Source organism: Rhagoletis zephyria, unplaced genomic scaffold (assembly GCF_001687245.7).
Source record: "Rhagoletis zephyria isolate East Lansing unplaced genomic scaffold, Rhagoletis_zephyria_1.1 Rzeph_scaffold_00221, whole genome shotgun sequence".
NCBI lineage: Eukaryota > Metazoa > Arthropoda > Insecta > Diptera > Tephritidae > Rhagoletis > Rhagoletis zephyria.
The window spans coordinates 194,902-208,338 of NW_016157305.1; the positions used below are offsets into that span (position 1 = coordinate 194,902).

A 13,437-nucleotide genomic window follows, 5' to 3' on the forward strand; every position below is an offset into this window, starting at 1 on the left:
GGAGAATTCTACTTAGTAAGGGTTATAATCCCTAAGCGCGGCCGAAGGCCGCCTACTCAGAAAGAAGTTCGTTTTCATGTATGCACTATTTCGGTTTTTGTCATATGCATTATTTCGGTTTTGAACCGAAACTGTGCATGAATGCATTACTTCGTTTTTCTCATATGCGTTATTTCAGTTTTCAAACGAAACTGTGCATATATGCATTATTTCGGTTTTTTCATATGCATTATTGCGGTTTTCAACCGAAACTGTGCATATATGCATTATTTCGGTTTTTTCATATGCATTATTTCGGTTTTCAACCGAAACTGTGCATATATGCATTATTTCGGTTTTTTTCGTATGCATTATTTCGGTTTTTTTCATATGCATTATTTCGTATGCACAGTTTCCATATGCACAATTTCAGGGTGCCCTTATGATTACATGTTTATACCTTGGTAACCGCTGGACCAATTTCTCCCAAACTAGGTACAGTTATTGGCCTAAGTACACCATACCAAATGGCTAAAAATTTGTAAAATTGGACAATAACCACGCCCACTTCCCATATAACGGTAATTTCGAGAAATACGAAATCTTCAATAAATCAGTAAATACTAAAGATTATTTATTCAAAATTGATGCTTGCAATAATTCTTTATCAGGAAATACAATTTTGATACATTTTTTTGGAAAAAGGGCGTGGCGCCGCCCACTTATTACCACCGACCACTACTAATTTGTACCAAACTCGGTACGGTTATTGTGCTAGTCACATAAAAACAAAGGGTTGAAAATTATTGAGATCGGACTAAAATTATGGCCACTTTTCATATAACAGTAAATTTCAGAAATGCTTGAAACTTCGATATTTCGAAATTTAAGAATGCTAATTTACTCAAAATTGATACTAACAACAATCCCCTGTAAAGAAATAACATTATTATGGAGTTTTGGAAAATGGGCGTGATACCGCCCACATATGACTAGTTAAGTTTATCTCATTATGTCAAACTGAACGATCTATCGAAGATGTTTAAAATAGGGGTAAAACAACCCCTAGCTTACCATATAGTGGTAGTTTTCGGAAAGGTGAATACTTGCGCCGGGTATTTAATGTTCGGCTCCGCCCGAACTTAGACTTTACTTTTTTTTTTTGTTTTCGTTATTACTACTGTTGCTGTAACTGTAGCTTTTGCTGATGGTGATGATGATGGTGCAGATTACATTTGTAAGCGCATTTAAATATTCAAGAATCTCACTGCCGCAAAAAAGGCATTTGCTACAATAACGAATTCACATCCGTTTTTACATACGCGCATATACATATATATGTATGTAAGCAAGCATGTGTATAAATGCATGAAGTGCCCACTTGTGTGGTTTCATAATTTCACTTTCACTTCAAGTGTCAGCTCTGGCTTGCCAAAGACATTGGGGACTTGGGGGGATGTCGTTATGGTTGACTGGTTGCCAACATATGGACAAATGTCTGAAACATGCTAAGAAGTACTCGAGAAGTCAAATTACATTTGCGTTTTTTTTTATTTTATTCCACCAAGAGTGGTTGACCTTCAGAGTTGGGAGTCAATGCCAAGATTTTGTAATATTTTTCAAAATTTATTTTTCTCCCCGAAAAATAAACTTTATAGAGCAATTGCTGTGGAACCGCTGGGTCGAGGAATGGGTAGTGCTGTACGATGACTCGACAATGGCTTGGTTTACGGTAAGTGCAAAGATAATAAACAAAAATATTATTTATACATAAGTAAATTTAGGTGGGTATTTTTTCCCCTTCCTTCCGAGCAGATTCGGATTAGACGTACAATTCCAAGAATCAATTTTGAACGAAGCTATCTTTAATAAATATTAAGTTTTCTTACAATTTAATGCAGAATCCTAATCTCCTCGGAAGGATGTCGAAATAAATCTTTCCACTTAGAAGGTGTTTTCTTATACGAACATGTCGAATAGTCGAACTTTTATATCAACTATAATTCAGGCAGATTAAGTAAGTAGTAGAAATGAAGCTGAAAAGGGTAGATAGGATGCATTTTGAACCGTCACAGAAAAGATGGCAAACTAAGGCTGTTCTGATGCATCGCTTAAGAGGTCTCTAATCATTATAGTTTTGATTTTGAAAAAGGTTAGGGTAGGAAAGGTTGAGTGGCAGTCCGCTGTGGGACTCACTTAGACTCAGGGTGCTTTGTGATACCGGATGCGGTTTTCAGTTGTTCCCGTTCCCCTTCAAACCACTTGGTGCTTGGCAAGAAAGTCCAGAAACTCTAATCATCCAATAGCTGTTGCTCTCCACTTTCCCAGAGCTAGGCAATGGCAGACATGGTTACGGATGCTTTTTCCCCTCTTCCTTGTCCGTGCAGCTTCTTCAGTGGTCGTTCCACCGTGCGTCCAGTTTAGCTGAGTGGAATTCAATCAGACTTAAGTTACTATGTGGATTTCTTGCCTCCATAGGTTAAGTAGAGGCTTAGTTCATTGGGCGTTTATGGCTGGCCAGAGTGTTCTAGCAATATAACAGGTTGATTCTACTCGTCATCTTTCATTGTTTCCATGATCAGGAATTGTATCACACTAAATATACTAGTGATGCGCCCGTTGAAATAGCCATCTGTTCCACTTGAAAAAATACTGCAGTAGTAAGGAAGGCGGAAGCTGAAAGATATACCTGATGCCTCCGAAAAATCCCTTCGACCACTATTTTTTCTCGAGTTTTGACGTAACCGTGCAAACACGAATTGATCCTCTTTCTCTGACTGTACCCAATGCCTATTCTTCGTTTGAACTTGGTGCTGGTAGTGCGGGAGAGTGTGATGTTGTCGGTTGTAGGAAATTCAGTAGTCGTTCAATATTTTGCAGTGCTTAATAAGTAGATGACTCCATTTCTTGGCCGCGTTAAACCCTATGGTAGTGTTCCATGACTACTCTCTTGCACACAGTTCCATCGGAGGAGAGGTTAGTAACGTATTGAGTGCTTTCGTAGCTGTTGCCTTCGTGTCTTTCGTTATCAAAAGTATACAGCAGTTTTGGATTTGTGGATTATTTCAGAAGTCCATGCAAGATACCACGAGATTTCATGTATGTCTGTACATCAAGATATATGTGCTATTGATAGCCCAACGCGCTGATCTTCTCATACTTCAGTCAGCTGACGTGAGTATGTTAGCATTCCAGTGTATCCCCTCTTATCTTCTTATTATCTGGTATGCCAGAAAAAACGGCTTCAAACTCAATAAATTTGTTGAATATAATTGTTATAAGGCCATAAATAACAAAACAAAAAAATTTCTTATTTTAGCAACAAAAAAACCTTAAATAAATGCCTGCCTTTTTAGATAGTTGTGCTATTTATTCAAGTTCGAAACATATCAATAAAATAGGAACGCTTTTAAATTAAATGTTATGCATCTTTAATAAAAGTCATGAAATACCAAATTAGGAAAATAACTGGCAAAATATGAAGTGGGTCAAATGACCCCAGCCCGTCTTTCTAATTTAAATGTCCTTTGCGTGTAAGGGAACGAAGGAGTGGGCTATGCAGTATATGCATTTCACCGAACCGGAAACTTATAATTTCTAGAGCCAAACATGCTGCTAAATATTTACATAGATAACCTAATATAATAATAGATTGGCGTTTACACATATTTTAGTGTTTGGCCGAGCTTCTCCTCTGATTTGTGGCGTGCGCCTTGATGTTGTCACACAAAGCAGAGGGCCCTACAGTTTTACGCCGACTCCGAACGGCGATTATATTTTTATGAGAAGCTGTTTTTCATGGCAGAAATACACTCGGAGGTTTGCCATTGTCTGCCGAGGGACGACCGCTGTTAAGAAAAAACCTTTTTTCTATATTTTTTGCGATGTTGCTTTGATCAGGGTTTGAACCCAGGCGTTGCGGAGTGGAAGCGCGCACTGCTTACCACTATACCACAGCGGCCGACATAGATAACCTACTTTCATATAAAACTAATTCGATTACCGAAGCGGACTGTGAGGAGGCTATAAGAAGGCAAAAGAGACTAAAATCGTCCAGCCCTATTGGGTCCCAGGATACAAGGGTGTGGAAGGTAATGAGAGAGCTGCCGGCGACGAGAGCGTCCTCTTAGGTGACAGATAAAAGGATTAAAGGAATTGGTTCTTTTCAGGAAATCAAAGATTACAAAATCTGTTCATGTACTGCCAGGCGGATAGCTTTTGGAAAAGAACTCAGGATTGCAGATTTGCAAAGATTTTGTGTAGTTTATACGATAAGAAACTTACTATCAACAAGTAGAAAAGACCTGAGTCGTGTGATAGGACTGCTAACAAGGCCAACAGCATATGCTTTTAAATTAGGTCTTATAGAGGAAAAAAAGTGTAACTGTCACGAGGAAACTGTTGAAGATATAATTTGCGAGTGACCAGCCTTCAGCGGGCAAAGACTTGCGTTACTCGGTAAGGTGCAGCTGCAGTGTTTACAGTCACCAATCGACAAATGACAAAAGTCTTATTATTGTTCTTTAATGGCGTAATAACCGTCTAAGGGATGCTGACGTTTACTACATTTCGTTAAAGGAATGACAGGGTCCTAACGGTGATTTCAAAAGGCGAAAATTGTTTGATTTTTTAAGAATATGGTACAAAATCCATATTAAACAAAGAAAGAAATACGACATTATAAAATTTGTGGTAAATGCGCATGGCATCCCCAAACAGCTAGGTCATAAAGCCATTGACACAGGGCAATTGTTAAATAAATAATTTATCTACTATTAAGATTAAGGGCCAAATTCACAGTGCGTAGTTATCTCAGAATCGGCAGATAACTACAGATTTTCAGTAAGCTCTGTGAATTTGGCCCTAATTTGTTATATTTAATTATTTTCTTAATATCTGTTAAAACATTATATAATAATTCAAAATAAGCAAACCATAGATATTCACATACATATGTACATACATACATACCTGAACACACAGGAACCTGGGAGATCATCGCCAGCTGGTAAAATCCTAGTCAAAGAAGCGCCCGAGATGTTGGCCATTGCACATTGGACTGGGCAAATACCACGACGCCCACCACTGCCCGAAGGTTGCAGTGTATCACAGTTGATTGCATTGGGTTCGAGGAGAAAACGTTCCAAAGTCTATTGGATGTTGGCCAAATCTGAACAGGAAGTCAGGTAAATAGTTGTCTTATAAAGTTTTTAAGTACGAAATGTGCACTCATAAATTTGCTTTTGGTCTTTTTCTTATTTTCCTGGCAGTGAATGGGTTGACGCCATAACTAAGACGGTAAGTTAATTTACATAGTAGTAGCCAAATAAGAATAGTACATACATACATATATATATCTTTGCGAATAAGGAATACCGGCTAAAGTCGGAAGGCTGACCCAAACTACTCAATAGGAATTCTTCGGTGAGACTTACTTAATAGCAATATTGAAGAAGGCTTTGCTGGAATCAAATTACTACTCTTTCATATGAATTTTCTAATAGAACTTAAATGGCTGATGCATACATTCACAAGCATATGACTTTAGCTGTTATTCTTGATTGGCACAGATGTGTATGTACATTAGGGTCCCCAATGAAAAACAAAAATTATGAAATTTCAATTTGGAAATACTATTTTCTATTTTTTAGCGCGAAATATCTTTTTAAGTCAGAAAATATATTATTTCCCATAAAAAGGACCGCCTAAGGGACATGAAATTTCTTTTTTTTTTTCGCTGGCCACCCTAATATACATCCAAGCATATATACATATTTGTTAATTGTATTCTCCATTATATTAATGTATTTTCTGTTTTTTGACATTTATGAAGCTGCCTCCGCCACCCCAAATAGAGCTCGTAGTTGACAAGCCGCATCTTATGAATGTCTTACGCCGGCCATTAGTGCGCATACGACGTACGTTTTATAGTAACTGATTTATTCATTTGCTAATACGGTGTTCACATGAGGCAATTTTAGAGGCGATTAGTTGAATCAAAAGTTGGCTGCACCCTAACTTCATTGGAAGCGATTAGTTGAAAGGCCGATTGTTACTTTCAATTAAAATTTGCCTGCAAAATCGCTCCATGCGAACACAATAGTACATAAAATGCATCCGTGCATACATACATACATACATGCATAGGTATTGTTAAACAAGTAATGGACCTAATTGTTTAACTTTCATTGTAGCGGCCACAACGTCCGAGGTTAAACAACGCAAAACTTCGGCACATAGAAGTAGCAGCGCCCATCCAGCTTTGGCCCACCATCGCACTTTCTACGTTCAAAATCCGCTGGTGAAGAGTGATGCCGCTGTAGCCATTTTGAGCAAAAGGCCGGACTCGAAGCCAGCATTGGCATGCGCACTGCCTTGGGGACACGGTTGGGGCTGGGCCACTTTGCCGAATGGAGTGTGGAGCGGCGGTAAGTGGAACACACAAACATACATACGTTGTAATCTATTCAGAGAGGAAAGGAAACCTTTGGAGAAAAAGTTTAGGTGAGATGCCCTCAAACTTCGCCAAGATCAGTTTTTGCTGTTCAATAAATGACTATACTACATACATAAGTGACTACCAGGTCAAGGTGCAGAGATAGTATTTTCAGGAATAGTAGCCCAAAGTTCTAGGTTTAATTTAAGCCTAATTTACCGCCTTTTGTTTCGTTTAAGATATTTTTTTTAGCTCATTTAGTTTAAAATCTGGATTACGGATTCGCAATCAGCACAAAAAAGTCTATCAAAAATAGCTTTAACAGTGTTGCCACAATTCTCGATGATAAGATTTCTTCCAGCGCTTACTGAGTAAAATTGTTTCCGATACGCCCAATGGCAGACAACCCTAGCCATCAAACTAGGGAGCGCATGTAAATAAACACTGTCATGCACAGATGTTTCAATAACATCTCTCTGTAAGCTATATTTATTAGAAGATATTCCAACAGAACCTCCAGTCGAAGGCAGATGAGAGACAATATTTAGTAAAATAAATGAAGTCGTCTCGGTAATAGAAGCTGAACCGTTTGGTCTGACATTAACCAGTCCACATCAAAAAAAAAAAAAAGAAGTGATGAATCGAACACGGTAGGCCTAACACTTCAAAATATTAGAACTTTTTTTTAATTTTGCCAAACTGTGATATACTTATGTATAAATAGTCCTATCAGGGATGGAATAACTTGCCACCATGTCAGTCATGTCATCTGCAACAAAAAATTTTGAACCCATATGAAATCAATAGCGATGGTATTCTTAATCAGTTGTAGCAAGTGCTAGGCACATTAGGACCAGGGTTGCCGAAATCTTTTGAAGCAAAACCATTTAAATAAAAAAAATCGTAATTTCACGAAAAAATCCCCATAAATTTTGTAGCGGAATTTTTAAACAGATGTCTCAGATTTGACGGTGGCTTGATGGTTAGTAGGAGTTTCGTCGCGAGTCGCGACGATAGTACACTTTCGTTCTCATTTCTAAATATTTATATCTGTCAAATATAATGGTTATATACCAAAATGGTAGGTTTGCCGAAAACTCTAAAGAAAGCAAGACTACGACTAAAAGTTCAGTTAGTCTAGACTTGATTTAACTTACGTAAGAAATCATCAACACGTCAACTTAGCCAGACGCGAAAATATTTTGTTTTTGTATCTTCCTTTTCATCTCATTGTCACTTTGGCGCTTATAAACCACATCAAAAAAACAAGCATGAACAAAAATATATTGCGTATTGTCTAGACTTCTGAGCCTTGAGTACGAAATTTTTTTGTCGTTATTGTCGACCGCAAGATATTTTCCGAAACATTCTTTTGTGACTTGCGTCTGAAATTTAATGATAAATACACATTTGTCAGATGAAGAGATGAAAACTGTATTCGGCAATTTATCTCAACATTTATTCATCAATATTAGAATTAATATTATTTGGGGCTGTCGGAATTGGATTTAAAAACGACAAAAAAAATTTCATTGGTGTCATTAAATCCAATGTTATCGGTTTTATGTTCAAAACGAAATTAGTGTCGATTTTAGGTATCACAGAAACCAATAATATCGATTTTGCTATCGGAAGCAAACCAAGCAGCTAACTGTTGTTGGATCTCTTTTGCTTATTAGTTTTTATTCGTTGCAGTAAAAAAGAAAAAATATTAATGTACATATTCATATTTTTATTCATAACTAGGAGAAATCATAAAAATACAACGTAAAACAGTATACTTCCAATAACCGAAATGCTACGACTGCAGATGTCTTTTTGCTTTCACTAATTTTTGTTTAAATTATTGAAAACATTTCAATTTTGTGATCGGTCTTACATCGGTCTTTACATTCGAAAAGAGCAAAGCCAAAACGATACCAAATGAAACCAATATTGTTTCGTAACTCCGATTAAAAGCAAATCTGACTTGGATTCCATGACAGCCCTGAATTACTAAATACGTGTTGTTTCTTGAACCGGTATGCGAATATCCCGATCCATTGAAGTGGTGGCACGTTTTATATTTCGTACGTATGGCTATCGAATGACGTCGTTCTTCATACGTTGTAATAGAAAGAAAACACTTTCCTAGGTAGTAGATATCAGAATCCTTCACTACAAACTTAGATCTTGTTATATATATGTATAAATATTTATGCTCAATTACTCTTTCGACAGGTCTGACTTGGTCGCAGTGTGAGGATACTTTTACCTTACATGCACTGCCCACCACGCACTGCACCAATCTCGTGGACACGTCATGTAGTGGGGCCGTCTACCACACTGATATCGGTGGCTTTGATTTCCATTCGACTGGCGTTGAAGACTTAGGCGGCGAGGACTTTGATTATGCCATGGATTGCGGAGACTTCATATTTTAAACGCTGCTAACAGAATCGAGCCCATTATTAGCTATAGATATATGTATGTACGTAGCAGGTTCAGGCGAAGCATCACCAAACAAACGAAAGAAAAATTAAATACTGGAAGAATTATAACCACCCCACCCTAGAAAGCGAGTGCTTTAAACACTCAAACGCTTATAAGTTAAATAAATTTAGATTTTCGTAAGGCTCAAGAAACGTAAGTACATACATGAATAAAATGGACTCACCTTCCACTTTGAAGTATTTTCACACTTTCGCTGCACCCGAGTCATAAGATCGAGCCAAGCTGCAAATGAAAAACAATAAAAAAAGAAAAAACAAGAACAAAAACGAAACACAAAAAACATATAGAATTATTGAATTAAATGTTAACTAAATTACGGGTAAATACGAGAACGAATTTCAGTTGAGTTCTCAACTGCGTGACAATTTCGATTTTTTGCATTTTATAGACGTGTTCGTTAAAGCGAAACGACCTGCGGCGAGTATAATGCGGCGAACTGTATAACTTACTAGCCCAAATACAAATATGAGTATTCCAATGGATTTCAAATGATGCCAAATTTTTGTAAGACGCCACAAAAAATGTGTAGCAGGGACAAAAGAGACGATGCGTGCCACGTTTAGGCGCCGATTGCACCTAAGGGCCGTGAAGTTGGGAATTAGTTTTAAATACATACTTACATAAATGTGTATATTTGTAGGGATGTTTACACACAACGTCGTCATAGTTGTAGTTGAAATTTAACCAATCATAGCGCATACTAAAGATTACAAAAAAAAAAAATAAAAAATGAAAATTCGTGAAAGTTACAACACTGAAAACCCAAAAGTTGTAGCGAATTAGGTAAAGGATAGCAACTTGTGCAGACAGAAAGTGTTTATTTTCATGTGAATATGTATGTATGTGAGAAACATATATGTATGTATGTAGAAGAAGCAAAGAATTTAGAAACAATAGTAAACTTTTCAGAAAAATATAAAAAATCCCAAAAAAAAAATTATGTGGTATTTGTAGGTTACCAAGCAAAGAACAACAAAAAAAACAAAAATACACATTGATCTGCCAAATAATTTTGAAAGATGTAAAAAGTAGGTATGTATTGTATTGAAATATAAACATGAAAAAAAACATAAGCATAAACATAAACAAGGAATCGTTGTACACAAGGAAACGCCACCAAGCAACAATGCGAAACACACGCAAAATTTAATTGACAATGCAAAGTTTTTTGAAATGCCGAATTGATTATAGATTTTTTAAATGATTTTTCGATTTTTTACTGTTTTTACGTATCGAGAGATAAAATTATTACTGAAAAAAAATAAATAAAAAACAAAACCAAAAACCAATTGAAAAAAGTAAGATTAGTGTAATTTTAGTATCAAAATAGGCAAACCAAGAGCAACATGCTGGCAATGTTCTCCGTTAAATATTAAAATCAATTGTCAAATTTACTTAGTACATAGGGTTAAAAAATATGACCAAAGAAGAAAAATTTGTATGTAGAAAAAAAAGAAACAATATGAAAAAATTATGGAAAATTTCATGCACATTCAAATCTAAAAAGTGCAAAGTACATACTTGCGAAAAATGTATGCATGTGGGGTAACGACTACCGAAAATTAAAAATAAATGTACGTGCAACAGCTAAAAAACCAAAACACAAAAACCAAAACATGTGTAAGAATATAAATACGGCACAACAACCATAAAAACAGAGTTTCCGAGCANAAAAAAAAAAAAAAAAAAAAAAAAAAAAAAAAAAAAAAAAAATATTAAACTTAAGTAGAAATCCACCAACCACGAACACCAACCAAAACATGGCAATACATGGCAGAGAACGACGAGAATATGCAAACAATGAAAAGGAGTAATGTTACGTAGTAGATACATATCTCTCGTCTGCTCAGAAACACAAGACTAAATGCAAAAACCCAACAAAAATAAAAATTATTGGTAATTGGTTGACGGCTGATGATCGCCTGCAACTAGTGTTCCTTCCTACACCAAAAATAACCTCAACAGCACCAACAATACAGACACAACAGATCTCTTCGTTACATGTACATATGTATATACATACATAATTGCAGCCTGGGCATTATTGACACGAAATCAGCGAAACGTAATAAGTATTACCGTGAATATCTATGTGCATTGGGGTGGTCCTTAAATGTAGGAAGCATATTTTTACATTAGATTTCCTAAGCCTCAACCCCTACGTCAATGCTACTATAGGCGAAGATATCACATATAAATTTTGGTCCCGATTGGAGACGGTTGAGGCGTGCCGCACAGGGAGCAAAGTTCAGATGCCTCAATGGAGACTCAAAAAATTTAAATTAATTTGTTTTCCGTCTAATACCCAAAATCGGTACTACCATAGTCGAAGATAGCAAATATAAAATTTGGTCCGGACTGACGTCTGTTAAGGTGTGTCGCACAGGGGTCAAAGTTCAGATTACCCTATACAGACGTCTTAACAGACTCCAATCGGAAAAAAAATTTATGTGATATCCTCGACTTTAGTATTATCAATTTTGGGCATTAAATGAAAAAAAAAATATTTTTAATTTTATGAGTCCTTAGAGCCATCTTGTCTTTGACCCCCTTGCGACACGCCTTAAACGACTCCAAACGGGACCAAATTTTATATGTGATATCTTCGACTATGGTAGTAACGGAAAAAAAATAATTTTAATTTTTTTAGTCTTTATAGAGGAATCTGTACTCTGCGCCCTGTGCGACACGCCTTCACCGTCTCCAATCGAGACCAAAATTTATATGTGTTGTCCGTGACAGTGACATTACCGATTGAGGGAGTAAGACCTAAAAAAAATCATTAATTTAATTTTTAAGGACCACTCTAATGTGCATACATACATACTTATGTACATTTAAATCAGAGAAAATTTCTGTTACAAATACGCTGCTTCATTCTCCGCCACTTTTGGGCATTTGTATTCACGAATATCAATGATTTTTAAAGCTTTAAATTCTAATTGGAAAGGCAGTAGTCACCGCAAATTTTTTAAAGCGATTAAAAATACAAAAACTTTTGGTGTATGTATTTAATACTTTGAAATTTTCAAAGGAAAAAATAATTCAAAAAAATAACGAAGCATCACGAAAAATTCCAAAGCTTTCAAAAATATACCGAAAACTTCTGTAGCCCGTTTCTGTAACTTTTCTCTACCGATTATTTCTCTAATGGTAGAGAAAATACGTCACTCTCACCTACTAATTAGCAGTAGAGAACAGGGCGGCGAATTCATATCTCAATTCGCCTTGGTAGAGAATTGTTACAGAAACGAGCTACTGGAAAACACACAAATCAAGGATCGATTAATTTTTTATCATTTATTGATTGCGTAGAAGTCCAGATTTTTTTAAATCATCTGGGTTTCAAGCTTTTTAAAATAACGGGTTCTAAAAGTACTGTCGAAAAGGTGATACAAATTTGTGTATCTTTTGGCCGATGTGAAAGTAAATCAGTTGACACACAATTTTAAAAGACATCAAAATGGATCCAACCTACATGTATAAGGAATTTCTTTATAGTCTTAAACGTCTATTATTACCCTCAACCCTGTATGACTCTGACTAAGTAAGCGAAAAGGTCGCTCAAAGCGCTCAAAGTTTTCCATGTATTTTATATGGAACATAAACCAACTTTTCGTGGAAATGGTAAGGAATTCTTGAAAATCAATATTTTTCGTTTGGAAAACTCTGGTTCTTTGCATTATTAATATCAAACCATTTTTCAATGCTAAACATTTTTTATTTATCTCCCCATTGCTTCTTCTGGCATTTTCTAGGGGTTTTCGTGGACATATAAAATATAGTTACAATAAAAAAATGGTTAAAAAATAATTACTGGGAGTCTCCTGAAGAGAAACAGGGTTTTTTCGGTCGAAAATTATTGATTTTCAAGAATTCTATACCAATTCTACGAAAAGTGGGTTTTCCCTATATAAAATACATGGAAAACTTTGAGCGCTTTAAGCGACCTCTAAATATTTTTCGATTTCAAAATAAAATAAGAGGGTTATATTTTTTGCGGTATATAAAAATCTTAGGGGGTGAGAGCATAAAAATTCCGACTTTACTTTTTTACATGTATTTTTGGACCACCCTACGTACAGGCTTCCTATTATCTCTATGTTGTGGGTCTGATAGCGAAACCTGGTGAGCAACGGACTAGACGTAACGCTCGTTCTATTCAGCCACTATAACGCTGAGCCAAAAGTACAATGGGTTTTTTCAACCAAGTTATTGTTTGATTTTTACACGGTCAATACACCGATTGAAATAAATGTGATTGAAATTGAACATTTCAACACATTTGTATGTCTGGCTATAGCTAAACGTGCAGAGATACTTCCTGATATTTGCTGACTCCCAGCAGGTGCGGGTTCGATAGCCGACAGAGCATCTAAAAAGCATCTGTGAAGTGAAGAACATGATCTATCGACGAGGAAATTTCTTCAATATTTACGGACGAAATATCAATGTTTTTGAAAACTTATACCTACACTAGAGGGAAAATACAAATGGTTGTTGTTCACTTCGCACATATTTGCAACTTA

General features: G+C 36.1%; 2 protein-coding genes across 2 annotated transcripts in view; both read left to right on the forward strand.

Annotated features, from left to right (window-relative positions):
* The window catches only part of LOC108358190 (uncharacterized), a 34,136-nt gene extending 22,950 nt beyond the window's left edge, over positions 1-11,186 (forward strand). Inside the window, exons 3-8 of the mRNA XM_017609377.1 lie at positions 1,638-1,711; positions 4,963-5,165; positions 5,250-5,277; positions 5,813-5,897; positions 6,174-6,407; positions 8,636-11,186. Coding sequence (XP_017464866.1) covers positions 1,638-1,711; positions 4,963-5,165; positions 5,250-5,277; positions 5,813-5,897; positions 6,174-6,407; positions 8,636-8,838 — 827 coding nt within the window. The 3' untranslated portion in view covers positions 8,839-11,186. The remainder of the gene's footprint in view (positions 1-1,637; positions 1,712-4,962; positions 5,166-5,249; positions 5,278-5,812; positions 5,898-6,173; positions 6,408-8,635) is intronic.
* Positions 1-13,437, forward strand: part of LOC108358189 (zinc finger C2HC domain-containing protein 1C) — a 48,197-nt gene that overhangs the window by 2,329 nt on the left and 32,431 nt on the right. The window lies entirely within an intron of this gene.